Here is a 16,810-nt window from a genome sequence, read left to right as displayed (position 1 = left end):
TCCTGACAAGAAGTCACAGTAGCCAGGAGCTGGAGTTTCTTCCTCTCTGTCCGATTTCTCAGCACTAACAAAGGTCTGGCTGTTGCTGCTGTCACAGGCCTGTGCTGGAGGTTTCTCCTCAGCAGTTTGGATGCCTTTGTCCAGGTTTGCACTGCAGTTTTCACTGAGCTTTGAGCTTTTATTAGAGGTGCATGTGTGAGAACTGTCCAAGAACCAAAATCCAACTGCTTTCTAAAACAACTTTCACTCATATTCTAGGAGATCAAAATATGCAAGTTATAGATCCTTTGCTTACAGCACATGTAATTTTAATGCTGCCTATTTCTTTTATCTCCTTTTCTGGTCTTTTTGGGTGTGTTGGTTCCAAGCTTTAATGCATTGCAGCATAAGGAAGGAAGCAGATATCCCTTGGTTGCTTAGCATTGGGAAGATGAAAAGATGCAAACACAACAAGAGAGTAGAGTTAACTCCAGTGGCTTTCTGAAAGTGTTCCCACTCATCAGCTGAAATGGAGCCCTTTCTTCTTGTTGTCTTCAGAGAAATCAACAGAACAAAACAATTCCCTCATAAAGTATTTGTGGATTTCCTTTAGAGTCATCTCCCTACTGTTACATATGGAAAGGCCAATGCAGTGTATTGGAGTGGGAGACCCTGGAAAGGCCCAGTGTGTTGGAATTGGTAAAGGACATGGTTTTTTTACCTCAACCTGCCTTTAAATTTCATTTTTTTAATTCAAATTGTTAATTACTCTCAGATAAATGATATTTAGACTGGTTAAGACCACAGAATCTCACAAGGGACAAGCTAAAAGATGTAAATCAAGATTGCTGTCTTTGGCAGTTTCTGTAAACTGATTGTAATTAAACTGCCAGAGGGCAGGGATGGATGGGATATTGGGAGGAAATCCTTCCCTGTGAGGGTGGACAGCCCTGGCACAGGGTGCCCAGAGCAGCTGTGGCTGCCCCTGGATCCCTGGCAGTGCCCAAGGCCAGGCTGGGCAGGGCTTGGAGCAGCCTGGGACAGTGGGAGGTGTCCCTGCCATGACAGGGGTGGCACTGGATGAGGTTTAAGGTCCCTTCCAACCCAAACCATTCTATGATTCTATAAAATAAAATTTTTAAGTGTATAAATCCCTTAGAAAGTGAAATATTATTTTGAGTATATGTGAGTTTTTTCCCCAGTATTGGAGCGTGAAGAAATTTTTAGCACAGATACTTCATTGCAGAATTCTGTGTGCAGGCTCAGAGTCAGGGAGGAACCAAGGGCCTTGTGTCAGGAGCCAAATATCAACTGAAAAATCAAGTAACACAGAGAAAAAATTAAATGTATATTATTAAAATGATCATATGTAGATTACACCATTACTTTGGAAAAGATAGCAGATTGACCATGAAGTGAAGTAGAAATCTGAGTGGTAAAATAAGTACAGCAGGATAAGAGAAATAGTCATAAATCTTCAGGTCAAAACAGTGGGGTCCTTCTGCTTTCTTAATTTAACCCAAAATCATCATGATTCTGTCATTTGTTGTGGATTTGTTGGAAAACCATCACATCCTGTAAGACCACAAAGCCAGCTCCCCACAAAAGCCAGTTGTGAATGTAAAGGTGGAGTGAGGGCATCTGGACATTCTGTGGACTTGAACTCCCCCAGACCTCCATCTCTGGGCAGGAACTATTTAACCTTGATGTGCAGATTGCTGCAACTGCAGTCCAAAAGCTCTCTGGAAAAGAAAAGCAAAAGCAATGAAATCTCCATTGAAGTCAAAAGGCTTTTCATTTCTGTTGATTTGCTTTGCTTTGCTTGAAAAGGTGTGGCATGGAGCCAGATCTGTGAAGTGATGTAATCTCTGTCAGCCAGCCAGAGAGGGGCTGGGAGGAGAAAACATTGGCAGGGCTCATAAAATAAGGCTGAAATTGAAAAATGCTACGTAAAGCTGCCTTTGTTAGTTCACTTACAGGGTAATTGTGGCACTCCAGTGGCTTCAGCTGCCACGGCGGGGTGTGGAAAGCAGGGGGGGTTTGCTTCTGGGGAAAAGCAGGGCTGGGTTTGCATCTCTTCATTTTGACTGTATAAATCAAACCATCCCATTTTCATGTGGAGGTAAAACAAAAGGGATAAAGCTGCTTCCTTCCAGAGGAGGAAGCTGGAAGCGCTCTGGAGCACAGCTCCAGGCTGACCTGAGCAGCTCCAGTGTTAACATTTCCATGGTGGTGTTCCCCCCTTCCCTTGCAGGGCTGCAGACCACACGTTTAGGGAACCATTTGGAAGACAGAGTGAACAAATTCCTGCGGCGGCAGAACCATCCTGAGGCTGGAGAGGTCTTTGTCAGAGTGGTAGCAAGTTCAGATAAGACAGTAGAAGTTAAACCAGGAATGAAATCCAGGTTAGTCCTGTTCGTTATGATGAATGCAATCCTTTTTATTTATTTTATTTTGAAGCCTCCTTGGGGGGTTATTGTGAAATTGTGCCAATTTGCACTTTAATGCCTTTGCACATTTTTGAAATTTGGGCATGTTTAGGATTATGAAAGGTTAAAAAATGTAGAGGAAGTGACTGTTTTGGGAGCAGTGGGAACATCCTTGCTTTATAATACTGGGACTTCGTGTCACTACATCTCGAGAGTGACCACATTTTGGTTACAGAATTAACAATTTAGTTTGGAGCTGTTGCTGAGATTCTGTTCCTTACTCTTCCTTCATTTTGTTGTGTTTTTAGAAACACGTCAGATTTCAGGAGTAATTTTTAATTTGCTTCATTACAAATGAAAAGCTTAAAAGCTTTAGTCTGTGAAGTATTTTGGGTTAAATTCATAAAAACTGTGTTTATGTGACATCACTTCATACTAATGCATCACATTTTGTGCTCTGTAGCCTATTTAAAGGCTTGTGGTCTCTGAGGATATTCATGCACTCAATGCTGGCCTGTTCAGCCCTGTGTTCTGTATGGAAACAGTCTTTCCATGAATTTACAGGAACAGGACTCCCTGTTTTACTACAGCTCTGATCTGACCCCATTTAACTCCTGCCTAAAAATGTTCCTAAGGAGTTAAAAATAAGGTTGACAATATTCCCCTCGTTCTGGTAGGACACTGCTTTAATAATTGGCTTTTTTTGGTTGGTTTTTTTTTCCTCCTGCTGCCCTACCCTGCAGATTTGTGGACTCTGGTGAGATGTCAGAATCCTTCCCTTACCGTACCAAAGCTCTGTTTGCGTTCGAGGAGATCGACGGCGTGGACGTGTGCTTCTTCGGGATGCACGTGCAGGAGTACGGCTCGGACTGCCCCCCTCCCAACACCAGGTATCCCCCTGGGCATCCTCCACGCCCTGCACAGGCACTGCAGACACTTGGCACGTGCATTTCAGTTCTGGGCCACAAATCCGTCCTGCTGTAGGACTGCACGTGACTTTGAAGGGAAAGACAAATATCAAAAAATGGAATTTACTGGGATAAATACTTATTCTAATTAGCAACTCACACAGCCTCCTATATCCACCAATACAATAACTAAAAAAAAAATTACAAAATCTACAGTTATAACAAACAAAAATGTTACATTTTTTGCATTCTGCTTTTAATTTTGCCTCTCAATATATATTCTTGCTGTCTAAAGCAATACAGCCCCTCTTTTGCTTTTGAGGACTTTACACCACATTAAGACCCTTGAATATGCATTAAAGCACCATCAGCATTTATTTGTCTTTCTGCATGTTTGTCCAGTGCAGCAGTCAGCTGTCAGTGGGCAGAGCAGTGCTCAGGCAGCCCTGTGTGTCCCTCTGTCCCTGCAGGCGTGTGTACATCTCCTACCTGGACAGCATTCACTTCTTCCGGCCGCGCTGCCTGCGCACCGCCGTGTACCACGAGATCCTCATCGGATACCTGGAGTACGTCAAGAAGCTGGGGTGAGTGAGAGCTGGGCAAGGAAAGGAATCTGGCCCTGCAGTGGTTTTTCACCTGGGGTGGTCTCTGTTTCCTTTTGACCTCTCTGAGATGCGTGCAGCAAACGTCTCTTGTGCAGTGGAGAGAGAAACTGGGATTTGGTCACTTTGATGGGTTTTATTGTTGGGATTGCTAAACTGACAGCACATCCCTCATTTGGTCAGAGGTTCACTTGATGTTTAAGCTTCATTATTACAGCCCTGGCTTTATCCCTTGTCAAAATATGGGTTATTGCCTCAGCGTCTTTGCTGCAAAGAAAAAACCTTAAAAAATAAAGCCAGAGGTCTGAATTTATAACGAGGTTTGAGTTAGCTTTCTGCTGGGAGTCACGGGTGTTGTTTGTTGTGTGTGACACAGGTATGTGACAGGGCACATCTGGGCCTGTCCCCCCAGTGAAGGAGATGATTACATCTTTCATTGCCACCCACCTGACCAGAAAATACCCAAACCCAAACGTTTGCAAGAATGGTATAAGAAGATGCTGGACAAGGCATTTGCTGAGAGAATCATTCACGACTACAAGGTTTGTTACTGTTTCACTTCTGATTCAATTTTTATAGTGTTCTCATTTGAGGGGAGCTACTGTTGTTTCATAACACCTGAAAAGTGGAGTAATGTACAAGGGGTTTATTCTCAATCAATTTCTTTGTTTTCTTAGAATTTCTTGAGGTCCTGCCTTTCAGGCTGAAAATTCCTTAAGTTTCGTGTCTGCATGAAGGGAAATCTGCAAGAACCTGCCTTTGTGTATTTTTCTTTCACTGCATTTTCTAGGCAAGGAAATATGGAGCTTGTCAAGGTTTATGGAAGCTGTTTCTTTCTGGTGATTCTGGAGGAGCAGGTGAAATGCTGGACCCCACTAGTGTGAAATAAAAGAGCTCCTTATGACAAGAATGATTTTCATAACTGCAGAATATCACACATGTACCAAGAAAATAAGTATAAGGTGGCAAAGGGAGCGTTTGCCACTCCTTTCGTGCTAAAATGTACAAGAATTCCTTAATGGTAGTGACAGTGCTGGAAAAAATTGATGTTTTGATGGCAAGTGACAGTTCTGAATGTGTGGAGTATGAACAGCCTTTAACAAGCCTTGTCATCAGTGTGCCAAAGAGCTGGGAAGTCTGGGCCTCCTGATAAGGGGGTTTTGAAACCAGAGAGGGGGCAGTTGCATTTTCCAGGGGTATCTTTGTATCTCCCATCAGGTCAGGAGCATGAACTGATGGCGTGACAGGGTCAGGAAAGCCTCAGCACTGATCCTCAATGGAACAGGGAGTGGGGCTGTGCCAGGATTGCCAGGCTGAGTCTGGAGCTGCCCCAGAAAAGGAGGCACTCCTGGCTGCTCACTGCAGCTCTGGGCCATGTCTCTGCTTCTCCCCTCTCTCTGCTAAGTGATCTTCATTTATTTATTCCTGCTCTGGTGTGATGTGCTCAACAGGACATCTTCAAACAAGCAACTGAGGACAGGCTGACCAGTGCCAAGGAGCTGCCTTACTTTGAAGGTGATTTCTGGCCTAATGTGCTGGAGGAAAGCATTAAGGAGCTGGAGCAGGAGGAGGAGGAGAGGAAGAAGGAAGAGAGCACTGCAGCTAGTGAAACAACAGAGGTGGGTTAGCTTTATGTGCCATATTCTCCCTTAGCTCACAAAGCTGGTAATTAATGCTTTAATATAGAGAGGTCACATCAGATAAACTAGAAAAGATCATTTACAGCAGACATGAAATCAGGGGTCCCTTTAACTGCATTTCTGTTTTTCTTCTTGGTTAACAAATCTACTGATGCCTTGGTTTGGGTTTTTTTACCAGACTCAGAAGTCACTTATGTCAGTTCAGCATCTCTCTTCTCAGAGAAATGTGTTAAGCTGCTTTTGCCACGCCACATTTGCTTGCAGTCATTTGGCTGAGCTTCTGGTTCACACCTTTGCAAAGCACCTCCAGCATTTGCATTTTGAAAGGTGCTGGATTTTTCAAAGCTGAATGAAATGTGGCTGTTATTTAAGCACAGGTACTTGTAGTCATTTGCAACAGCAAAGGGCTGAAATTTGAAAGTGTTTATTGCAGGCTTTGCGTTGGTGGGAAAAGTTGATCCTGATGGTGCTGTTCCTTCACCAACATCCTCTCTTTGACTATAAAAACCAAGCAAGCAAAAAAAAAAAAACCCACAAAAAGCCAACAACCAAGGTTTTCAGGGCCCTGGACAAAATGTCATCATTCATTTTTATTTCCATCTTGATTTTATCTGCAACCAAATGCTCTCAGCACGTTTATACTGTCCCTTTCACTTGAGATTTGCAGCATTTTGAAAATAAATGTTGTAGGAAAGTGCAACCAAATGCTCTCAGCACGTTTATACTGTCCCTTTCACTTGAGATTTGCAGCAAGATATTTTGAAAATAAATGTTGTAGGAAAATCTGAAGTCTAATAGATTGAGGTAGAACCAAAAGCTTTACCTGGGGAAAGCCCCCTTGAAGCTTAGATGCTGTGACTGTTTGCTTTCAGTCTGTGTTACATGGGATTGGTGTGGAGGGATGCTCCTTAATCCATCAATTTTGTGATGTCAGAAAGGTCCTTCTGTTAAACCTTAGCAGCTCTTTCAAAGTTAATACAGTTTGTGGCTATGTTTTAATGGAACCACAAAGTTAACAGCTTTCACTTTGTTCCTTCTGAATGTGACTTTGAATGTTGAGATACTTCAGCAAGCACTGCTTATAAAAAGAAGTAGAATACAAGGCTTAGAATTAGGCTGCAGCCCTCTCTTGCTAACAGGATCACTTGCAGTAAATCAGGGAAAACAGTGATGTGAGCATTTACTGTGCATCTAGGAGGGGGTAAAAGGTGCTTGAAAAAGCCCAGAACAACTCACTGGGAACTCAGACAAGTTGTGGCCTGAAAGGAGACGGTGCAGCCTTGGTTGGGAACATCCCTGTGCTCCCCCTGAGTGCCTGGGCAGCAGCAGGGGGACACAACTGCACCCAGGTTGCTGAGGTGTCACCCAGTCATGGCACACTGTGCTCTTTGCCTCTTGACTCAGGAAAAGGAGCAAATTTAAAGGCATGAGAACTTCCTCCATGCAGACCCTAAACTGGGTCATTCATGGAGGAAACTGCCCAGCAGTGGGGATCTCCATGGGTACAAGACCACATGGACCTTGGTACTGAAATGGCACAGAATCTGTCTTGCATTCTTTTCCTAAATTTTGGGCATGTGAAGAGAAAGCTTCCTGCAAGTGAATGTGTGCTGCAGGTATCAGTCAAAGGGAGAGTGAAGAGGTGGTGAATATTCAGAGTTCTTGGCAAGGGTTCTGAAGGGTGAGGCTCCCCCAGGAACCGTCCATCAGCATCTCTGGCTGATCTGGCTGAATGTCAGAATGAAATGGTACAAACACAGCCCTACAACTTCTTAAAACAGCTTGGAATACTTTGTACAGTTTGCCAAATATAAACTTGCTAAAGGTGGAGTAGAAAGAAAACTTAGACTTGGCTTGTTTGATAAGTTTTAGTCTGTTCTTCCTTTTGGTGTTTAAAGTTTAAGATCTCAGTTGGGGCTTTAGGATGTGGAGGCAAAGGAGGGCAGGCTCCAGTTCCATCAGTGGAAGGAAACTTGGGGCAGTCAAGGTGGGAACATAAAACAGTTCACTTCTGAATCCCTTCAAGTCACTTAGAGCTCTCTCTGGTATCCCATAAAAGTGTCTCATTTTAATTTCCAAACAGGTTTGGTCAGAAAATCCACAAAATTAGTTAGAGAGAACCCAGGAGTGGACAGGGAATTCCTGTCCAAGCCTAATTAATGGAATGGAAGGATGGCAGCAGGCTACAAATAGAATTGCTTTCTGCAGTTGGAATATTTTTGTTTTCCTGGAATAAATATGCCTGTGGACAAACCTTGTGTTTGCTTGTACATACTGTTCGTGGAACTTGCTTGTGTATGTGTGTGTGTATTTATATTTATATATATCCAAGTGTTTCAGTAGCTTATTTTTAATTTTATGATGACCAACATTCTAGAAGTTGGAGAGGGGTTTTTCCTGAGCCCTCCCTGCCGAGGGCTTGGAGTTTGATTTTTTAAGGACATGAGAACTCTAGAAGTTATTTCTGTTTCCCCAGGTCATCTAAATAGCATCATCTGCTATTTTTCACTCTTTATTTACATCTAACATGCAGTGTATGGCCACTGTGGTCTGTGCTGTAACTTGGGCACAAGTGGAGGTTTTGGAGATTATTTTTTTGGGAGCTGCACGTGGAGCTGGAAGTCTGCAGGATGGAGAATAATGTGTTTTGTTGGTTTCAATTCAAATCCTGCATGTTCTTATCTGTGTCCTAGCTCTAAATTTGTTCAGTAAAAACAAGCATTAAATCAGAGCTCAAGCAAGTATGTGACACACCAAATGCAGAGTAAAGCAAAGTACTGCACTCCTGGAATTTTAAGTCCATATTATTTGTGTCATTTTATCATCAGCTGCAAGATCTAAAGCAGTGGAAGCTGAAGTATGATGTTGGAGAAGGAAAAACAATCAATCAGTGTAAAATGGGAATTTTTTAATGTATACATACTTTGAAAGTTTATTTTTAAACAGTGTTTGGATTTGTTTGCCTGCCAGTTTGGCTTTTGATTTTTCCTGGAAGATAGGATATATTTAACACAGGAGGGCTGATCTACAGGCATTGGAACAAAGTTCTATTCCTGACAGCAGAAGTGTGTCACTGTGAGCCCAGTGAATGGGAGAGAGCTCTCCAAAGTGTAACATCTTTCCCGTGCCTTTATTGCAGGGGAGCCAGGGTGACAGCAAGAACGCCAAGAAAAAGAACAACAAAAAAACCAACAAGAATAAGAGCAGCATCAGCAGAGCTAACAAGAAGAAGCCCAGCATGCCGAACGTGTCCAATGACCTGTCTCAGAAGCTCTATGCCACCATGGAGAAGCACAAAGAGGTACTGTGGGAATCTGCTGTAAAAAGAGTAGGATTTATTCCTGTACATGCAGGCACAGGGGTATTCAGAACTGAAAAATCAGGAGGAATAAACCCTGTGGTTGGGCTAGGAATGTTTCTGTTGCATAACAACATATCGGAAGAGATTAGCCTAAACTAAGTTAATTAGTTAAGGTTCTCACTGCAGAGAACACCAGCTCCTTCCTGCAACATTGCCTGACCTCTTTGCCTTTTATTTCTTCCCCATTTACCTGCAGGTCTTTTTTGTGATTCATTTACATGCGGGGCCTGTGATTAACACTCTGCACCCCATTGTGGACCCGGATCCTCTGCTGAGCTGTGACCTGATGGACGGGCGAGACGCCTTCCTCACCTTGGCCAGAGACAAGCACTGGGAGTTCTCCTCCCTGCGCCGCTCCAAGTGGTCCACGCTGTGCATGCTGGTGGAGCTGCACACCCAGGGGCAGGACCGCTTCGTCTACACCTGCAACGAGTGCAAGCACCACGTGGAGACCAGGTGGCATTGCACTGTCTGCGAGGTACGTGGGCACGGTGGCATTGCTCTGTCTCTGAGGGATGGTGGCATTGCTCTGCCTCTGAGGGATGTGGCATTGCTCTGCCTGTGAGGGGTGGTGGCATTGCACTGCCTGTGAGGGATGGTGGCATTGCACTGCCTGTGACATACGTGTGAGGCACCTCAGAACTCAGCCCTCTCTTGTCCTACAGCTGAGTTTGATGGGTTTTTTTGGATATTGCCCAAAGCTCCTCCAAATTAAGCTCATCCTTGTAAAAGACTGCTAAGCCTTAAGGGGAGGTGACTGCCAGGTGGGTAGAAGAGGTGGGTGCCTCTTCTTGTAGAAAAAGTGACTTTAGTTGCTCGACATGGAAAACACCAGTGCTCTGGAATGGCTCCTGCTGCATTGTTTATTCTGCTACTGCTCCTCTGCATAGATAAGTTTTAAACTTAATTTTAAAGAATTGTGAATTTTAGAATGGTTTAGGTTGGAAGGGGCCTCAAAGACCATCTTGTTCCACCCCTCTGCCATGGGCAGGGACACCTTCCACTAGCTCAGACTGCTCAAATTTTAGGACCTGTGTTAGAGAGAGGTTCTCCATGGGACTGTACTGGTATGCTTGAGGCTTCTTGGAGGACTTGTGTTCACCTCTGGCTGTAGCTGAACAAAAGAAGTTTGAATAAGTGCAGCCTCGTTTTTACACAACAAGTTATTGGCAGGTTTGTGGGGGAAGAGTCTAATTAATCCCTGTGAGGAAAGCAGTGAGCAGAGCTTCTTGAGGCGAGGCTGCAGGACATGGATTGGACGCACACAGGGAATTAGGTGGTGGAAGGAGATAAGGCCTTCAGGCTGCCTCTGGGTCCCTCTGTGTAAGGGACTGCCCTTCCTCCAGCCAAAAAAGGGACAGGGCACCAAAACTGGGGGGGGTTTCAGGTAAGTGTCTGTCTTTGCATGAAACTTTCTCTTGTTTAGAGATTTTTTAAAAGACATTTTAAGGGTAGTAATTATTAGTCAGTAATTACACTATGGATAAATGGAGGACCAGACCCTACTTTTTAGGAGTGACCATAGATGTATCTTACTAGTCGGACGTGTTGGTACCCCAGTAGGCATCACAGAAAAATAAACATTAATGTCATCAAAAGGGGAGGGGAGGAAAAAAATCGACAGGACTTTTTCATGTAACAAAGTGACACAATGATAGCCCTGATTGCATTGTTACCTGCCACAGTGAAGAGCTGTGATTGCAGGCTGCCCTTGCTGAGGCTGCTGCCCTCCCTGCCCCAGAGCCCACTCCCACTGCCTGCACAGGCTGTGCAGCCACTTCCCTGGCTGAGTACAGCTGTGAAGTGGCAGCTGTTGACAGCGTGTGACTGTCGTGCTGCTTGTGCTGTGCATGGTTGTACCCACAAGCACCCAGCGTGTGCCTGCACAGGGGGCTGGTGCTGCTCCCCTGGCACCACGCTGCTCTCTGCCCGTGTGGTCTGTGCCCTGTCAGCAGCTGAGCTCTGGGTTTTCTTTCCTTGCAGGACTACGACCTCTGCATCAACTGCTACAACACTAAGAGCCATGACCACAAGATGGTTAAGTGGGGCCTGGGTCTGGACGATGAGAGCAACAACCAAGGAGAGCAGCAGTCCAAGAGCCCCCAGGAGTCGCGACGGCTGAGCATCCAGCGCTGCATCCAGTCCCTCGTCCACGCCTGCCAGTGCCGCAACGCAAACTGCTCTCTGCCATCCTGCCAGAAGATGAAACGGGTTGTCCAGCACACCAAGGGCTGCAAGCGCAAGACCAACGGTGGCTGTCCGGTGTGCAAACAGCTCATAGCTCTTTGCTGCTACCATGCCAAACACTGCCAAGAGAACAAATGCCCCGTGCCATTCTGTCTCAATATCAAACACAAGCTCCGACAGCAGCAGATCCAGCACCGCCTGCAGCAGGCTCAGCTCATGCGCAGAAGGATGGCTACCATGAACACCCGAAACGTGCCTCAGCAAAGTTTGCCTTCTCCTACCTCAGCAACGCCTGGTACCCCTACGCAGCAGCCAAGTACACCGCAGACACCGCAGCCTGCTCCCCAGCCCCAGCCCTCCCCTGTAAGTATGTCACCGGCCGGCTTTCCCAGCGTGTCCAGAACCCAGCCCCCCACCACCGTCTCGACAGGAAAACCCGCAAACCCGGTTTCCGCGCCGCCGCCTCCGGCTCAGCCGCCGCCGGCCGCCGTGGAAGCGGCTCGGCAGATCGAGAGAGAGGCTGCCCAGCAGCAGCAGCAGCAGCTCTACAGGGTCAACAACATGAACAATGGTTTGCCTCCCGGCCGCCCGGGACTCGTGAACCCCGCGGTGGGCTCGGTGAACCAGATGCCGCAAGTCAGCATGAATGTACCCCGGCCCAACCCCGTGAGCGGCCCCGTGATGTCCAACATGCAGCCCGGGCAGTGGCAGTCAGCGCCGATGCCGCAGCAGCAGCCGATGCAGCCGGGAATGGCCAGACCGGTGATGCCGATGGCGACGCCGCAAGCCGTGGCCGGGCCCAGGATGCCGGGCGTGCAGCAGCCGCCGCGGAGCATCACCCCCAATGCACTTCAGGACTTGCTGAGGACCTTGAAATCGCCGAGTTCTCCGCAGCAGCAACAGCAGGTTCTTAATATCCTTAAATCCAACCCTCAGCTTATGGCAGCTTTTATAAAGCAAAGAACGGCCAAATACGTGGCGAACCAGCCTGGGATGCAGCCGCAAGCAGGGATACAGCCCCAGCCAGGGATGCAGCAGCCGCAGACTGGCATGCAGCAGCCGGGCATGCACGCGCAGGCGGGACTGCAGAACATGAACGCGATGCAAGCCGGAGTGCAGAGACCGAGCGTTCCCCCGCAGCAGCAAGGGATCGGAGCTATGAACCCCCAGGGACAGGCGATCAACATCATGAACCCCAGCCACAACCCCAGCATGGCCAACATGAGCCCGCAGTACCGCGAGATCCTGAGGAGGCAGCTACTGCAGCAACAGCAGCAGCAGCAGCAGCAGGGAGGAGCCGGCATGGCAGGAGGGATGGCAGCTCACAACCAGTTCCAGCAGCCCCAAGGCCCGGGAGGTTACCCCCAAGCCATGCAGCAGCAGCGGATGCAGCAGCACCTATCCATACAGGGGAGTTCCATGGGACAGATGGCTCAGATGGGACAGCTGAACCAGATGGGCCAGCCCGGCCTGGGGGCGGACGGCGCTCCCAACATCCAGCAGGCCCTGCAGCAGCGCATCCTGCAGCAGCAGCAGATGAAGCAGCAGATAGGGTCCCCCGGGCAGCCCAACCCCATGAGCCCACAGCAGCACATGCTCTCAGGACAACCGCAGGCGTCTCATCTCCCTGGCCAGCAGATCGCCACCTCCCTCAGCAACCAGGTGCGGTCCCCAGCGCCCGTTCAGTCTCCCCGTCCCCAGTCCCAGCCACCACATTCCAGCCCGTCACCCAGGATACAGCCCCAACCGTCACCGCACCACGTCTCTCCCCAGACTGGTTCCCCCCACCCAGGACTCGCAGTCACTATGGCTAGCTCCATGGATCAGGGACACTTGGGCAACCCAGAACAGAGTGCAATGCTTCCCCAACTAAACACCCCCAACCGCAGTGCGTTGTCTAACGAATTGTCTCTGGTCGGTGACACCACCGGGGACACATTAGAGAAATTTGTGGAGGGTTTGTAGCATTATGGGAGCATCACTTTTGTTTCTTCTTTCCTTTCGTGTTCTTGGATATTTTGTACTGAAAAATTCAGACATCTGGGTTGTTTTGAATCCTAGATGGAACTGCTGCTTCCTACAGATGGAAGAATTAATTGCTGTTTAAAAATAAAAAGAAAAAAAAAACAATACAAAGAATATATTTTTTTGTTAAAGCCAGGCGGTTAAAATATCTGGTCTCTTTTGTGGGTTTTTTTGGTTTTTATTTTTTTGTTGCTGTTGACTCATACCTTTTTTTTAACGGGGAAAAACAAGTTCATTATATTCATATTTTTTATTTGTATTTTCAAGACTTTAAACATTTGAGTTTAAAAGAAGAAAAAAAATAATATTCAGAAACTGTTTCCTGAAATAATGCAACATTATAGCGTATCCCGGTAACTTTGACACGTGGCGGGAAGATTTTTGTTTTCTATAGTGAACTCTGCAGGCGTTTGAAGTATTACCCCTGGGAAGATAGGAATTGACTCTTGCACACATTGGCCAACGCCAAAATCCTTGTCTTGCAGATGTAGAAATTGTTGCTTTGTTTCTCTGATAAAACTGGTCTTAGATGAAAATAGGGATGATCACTCTTAGGCCGTGCTGATCTGGATAGAGAAGAAACATTCTTTTCTTTCTTTCTTCTGTGTGAAACTTGAAACGAGGAAAGCAATTCTAGTGTAAATCATGCAAGCGCTATAATTACTATAAATAAGAAAATCCAAGAAGATTCAATCACTGTATAGAATGGTAAAAAGAAAAAAAACTCATTTCTTACTTATAATATCATATTGTTAAATAAACTGTGTGCAACAGACAAAAAGGGTGGTCCTTCTTGAATCCATGTACATGGTATTAACACTTAGTGTTTGGGTTTTTTGTTATGAAAATGCTGTTTTCAACATTGTATTTGGACTATGCATGTCTTTTTTCCATTGTATATAAAGTATTGCTTAAAATTGATATAAATTACTGAAGTTTTTAACATGTATTCTGTTCTTTAAAATCCATGTAAGAATGTTTAAGGTTTTTATTTATTTATATATTTTTTTCGATCATGTTCTTTGTAAGACATAGCTATGACGATTCACTCATGACCCGGAGCAGCCAGAGGCAGCGGTAGGCGAGGCACGACCCATGGATACTGCAGCTAGCATGTCTGTTTTACAGCACCCTTAGCATTGTTTCCTTTCCAGGGAGGGAGAGGAGAGGGGAATGGTTCCCAGACATCGACTCTTCGCAGGTGTTCATCCATAAGGGTTAACTGGAATAAATTATTAATAGCCGTTGCTTTTTAAAAACTGCATTAATTTAGAGAAGGATCACCAATGAAAGGAAAATAGAGAGTATTGAGTTAATTCTAGGCTAATTTATTTAGTCTACAGTAAAATATGAACCTATTGACTTTAACACTATTTTTCTGCTGTTAACTCTGAGTCTAGATTTGAGGGTTTTCTGTGGAATAAAAAATAACAAATCATGTACATGTTCCCTTTAATATCCTGTCACCATGCCCTCCCGTCCCTGGGATACTCACTCCTCCTCCCCTCAGTGAATTGCTTTCTCCGAGTTAAAAAGTCCAGGGAAGATTTCCCAGCGCAGGTGTGAGCTCAAAGCACGAGGAGCCTGGAGCGCTGTCCCTCGGAGCCCTGGGCTCCGTGTGCGGCGAGCCCAGCGCGCTGTCCTGCAGCACCGGGCACGCGTGGCTTTTCACATCCCCTTAGCGCTTCCTCCGGCCTTAGCGTTTTTATCGGGATACTGGTGGGGGAAAACGGGGGGAAAAGAGCAAATCTTTATCTCAACTTTTGTCCCCGTACCATGGAAATTGTGCGCTGCGGCGCCGCTTCATCCTTTTTAACTGGAGAGGGTCTCTGCTTCAACTTTTACTTGCAAACTTTTAACTCTTGTACCTTTTTCACTACCATTGGATTCATCTGCCCATACAATTGTCTTCAGCAATTCAAGATGTCAAAATTTGGGGCTGGGGTGAGGTCAGTGAACACTAAACCCAAAGCTTGTCCAAAAGAAATTGCTGTAAAAAAAAAAAAAAACAAACAGAAAAAAAAAAAAAGATGGAAAGCCCTGATGCTGTGTCTCATGCTGTGTACTTAAAAAGAGGAAAAACACTATATTTGTGATCAAAAAGAGGAAACTTGAAATGTGCTGGTGTTTCTAATAAAAGCTGGTAAAACTGCTTGGATTGAAGGATGGTTCCACTTGGCTGGTGGCCGCGAGGATCAGCGGAGCCTGACGCCCGAGGTTAAGATACCTGCGCTCAATCTCACTAATTCCTCTAAGTAGCCTCCGTTTGAAAGGCATCGGCGCCGCTTCCGGATTTGGATAAGCTGAGTCCTCTTTGGAGCACAGAGCTGCTGTGGCCCAGGGTCACTTGGGTGCCCAGTCCTGGGGAAGAGTGGAAAAAACCAACGATGGGAAGCAAATACTGGAGTAATTTTTCAGTACAACCTGAAGTGTGGCAAGATCACAGTGCCAAGGGATCGATGTAGATCCGATACCCAGGTGTGTTAGGTAAGAGCAGACGTTTTAGCAGGGAAAGAAGGGAAATGAAGAGCTGAAATCAAACCTGAGGGGCTGGGGGTGCGGTCCCTGCTGCCTCGGAGGGGCTTCGCTCCAGTCTCCTGTGAGGGTTGATATGAAATCCAGCATATCTGAAGCCTGGATGGGCATGGCTTTTCCAAGTCCATGTCTGTCTGATGGGGAGGTCAGTAAGGAACAGCATCCTAGAAACATGGGAATTTATAAGGCGAGAGTGCACTGGAGCTTGGTGCAGGAGCTTTACCACCGAAGAGGGTGGGCAAGGCCTTCCCCTCACTGAATTCTGGAGTGGAAGAAAGTGCTTAAATCTGAACATCGAGCCGCAGCGATGGTTCTCTGCTCTCTTCCTGGGCTGCCCACCCTGTTCCTCTCTGCTCTGGCTCCTGCCTCCCACCTCCAATGCTGCTGCCGCAGGCTGGGAGCTTTCCCTCCCGCTGCCCGCACAGCTGGGCTTCCCCTCGTGGCTCATCCCTGTCCCACCGGGACACAGATCTGCCCACAGCACGGGTGAGGGCTCCCCGCGCGTCTGCCTCCCGGATGCGTTGGAGCAAAGCGGGAGGAAGAGGAGCCCTCTGGCCAAACAGGCTGGGACGGTCCCCCCTCGGTCGCTGTTAAAGGGCAGCGTAGATGGTGTCCCTTGTAGCCGGTGGCAGTGGACAGCAGTAAGTGACAGCACGTTCATGGCTTTCAGGGTGATCTGCAGGTGCGTCGGGTGCTTCTCCCAAATTTCAGCTCATGGTTCTTCCAGGATAGGGAAGATGGAGCAGCCACCCTGGAGCTGGGGGAGCACAGCAGAGGTTCTGTGCAGGGCAATCTGTGCTTCCCTGCACTTCTCCCCAGTCGGGAATTTAAAATGCAGAGCAGGACGCTGCCAGGGCAGCGATTGAAGCAAGTCGGAGCCAACCCCCGGATAACTGAAACGAGCCTGGAGAGGGGAGGATCTGTATCAGATCCCCTGCGATCCCTGCAGGAGCACATTTCATGGCCGATGGTGAAAGCACAGCCAGGGTGAGGCAGGAGGAGGATCCAGGTGTTTCACAGCAGGTACAAAGCTCTGGTACGGCGCCGCTCGCGGGAGTGCCCTGGGGTCAGCGGGAGGTAGCAGTGAGCGCAGCGAGAGGAGGGAAGCGTTTGCAACCGGCTCAGAAGTCGTTTTGGTTTTGGC

General features: G+C 46.9%; 1 protein-coding gene across 5 annotated transcripts in view; it reads left to right on the top strand.

The window, feature by feature from the left end:
* Positions 1-14,569, top strand: part of LOC121350843 (CREB binding protein) — a 94,995-nt gene extending 80,426 nt beyond the window's left edge. For all 5 annotated transcript variants that reach the window (XM_041462560.1, XM_041462558.1, XM_041462557.1 and 2 more), the window contains 8 exons: positions 2,234-2,384; positions 3,152-3,298; positions 3,787-3,900; positions 4,295-4,460; positions 5,370-5,537; positions 8,698-8,859; positions 9,116-9,397; positions 10,903-14,569. In XM_041462560.1, coding sequence (XP_041318494.1) covers positions 2,234-2,384; positions 3,152-3,298; positions 3,787-3,900; positions 4,295-4,460; positions 5,370-5,537; positions 8,698-8,859; positions 9,116-9,397; positions 10,903-13,071 — 3,359 coding nt within the window. In that variant the 3' untranslated portion in view covers positions 13,072-14,569. The remainder of the gene's footprint in view (positions 1-2,233; positions 2,385-3,151; positions 3,299-3,786; positions 3,901-4,294; positions 4,461-5,369; positions 5,538-8,697; positions 8,860-9,115; positions 9,398-10,902) is intronic.
* The last annotated feature ends 2,241 nt before the right edge of the window (positions 14,570-16,810 follow it).

This window comes from Pyrgilauda ruficollis, unplaced genomic scaffold (assembly GCF_017590135.1).
Source record: "Pyrgilauda ruficollis isolate IOZ18807 unplaced genomic scaffold, ASM1759013v1 scaffold16, whole genome shotgun sequence".
Lineage (NCBI taxonomy): Eukaryota > Metazoa > Chordata > Aves > Passeriformes > Passeridae > Pyrgilauda > Pyrgilauda ruficollis.
Note: the sequence above shows the minus strand (reverse complement) of the source record. Positions and strands in the feature narration are given on the sequence as shown.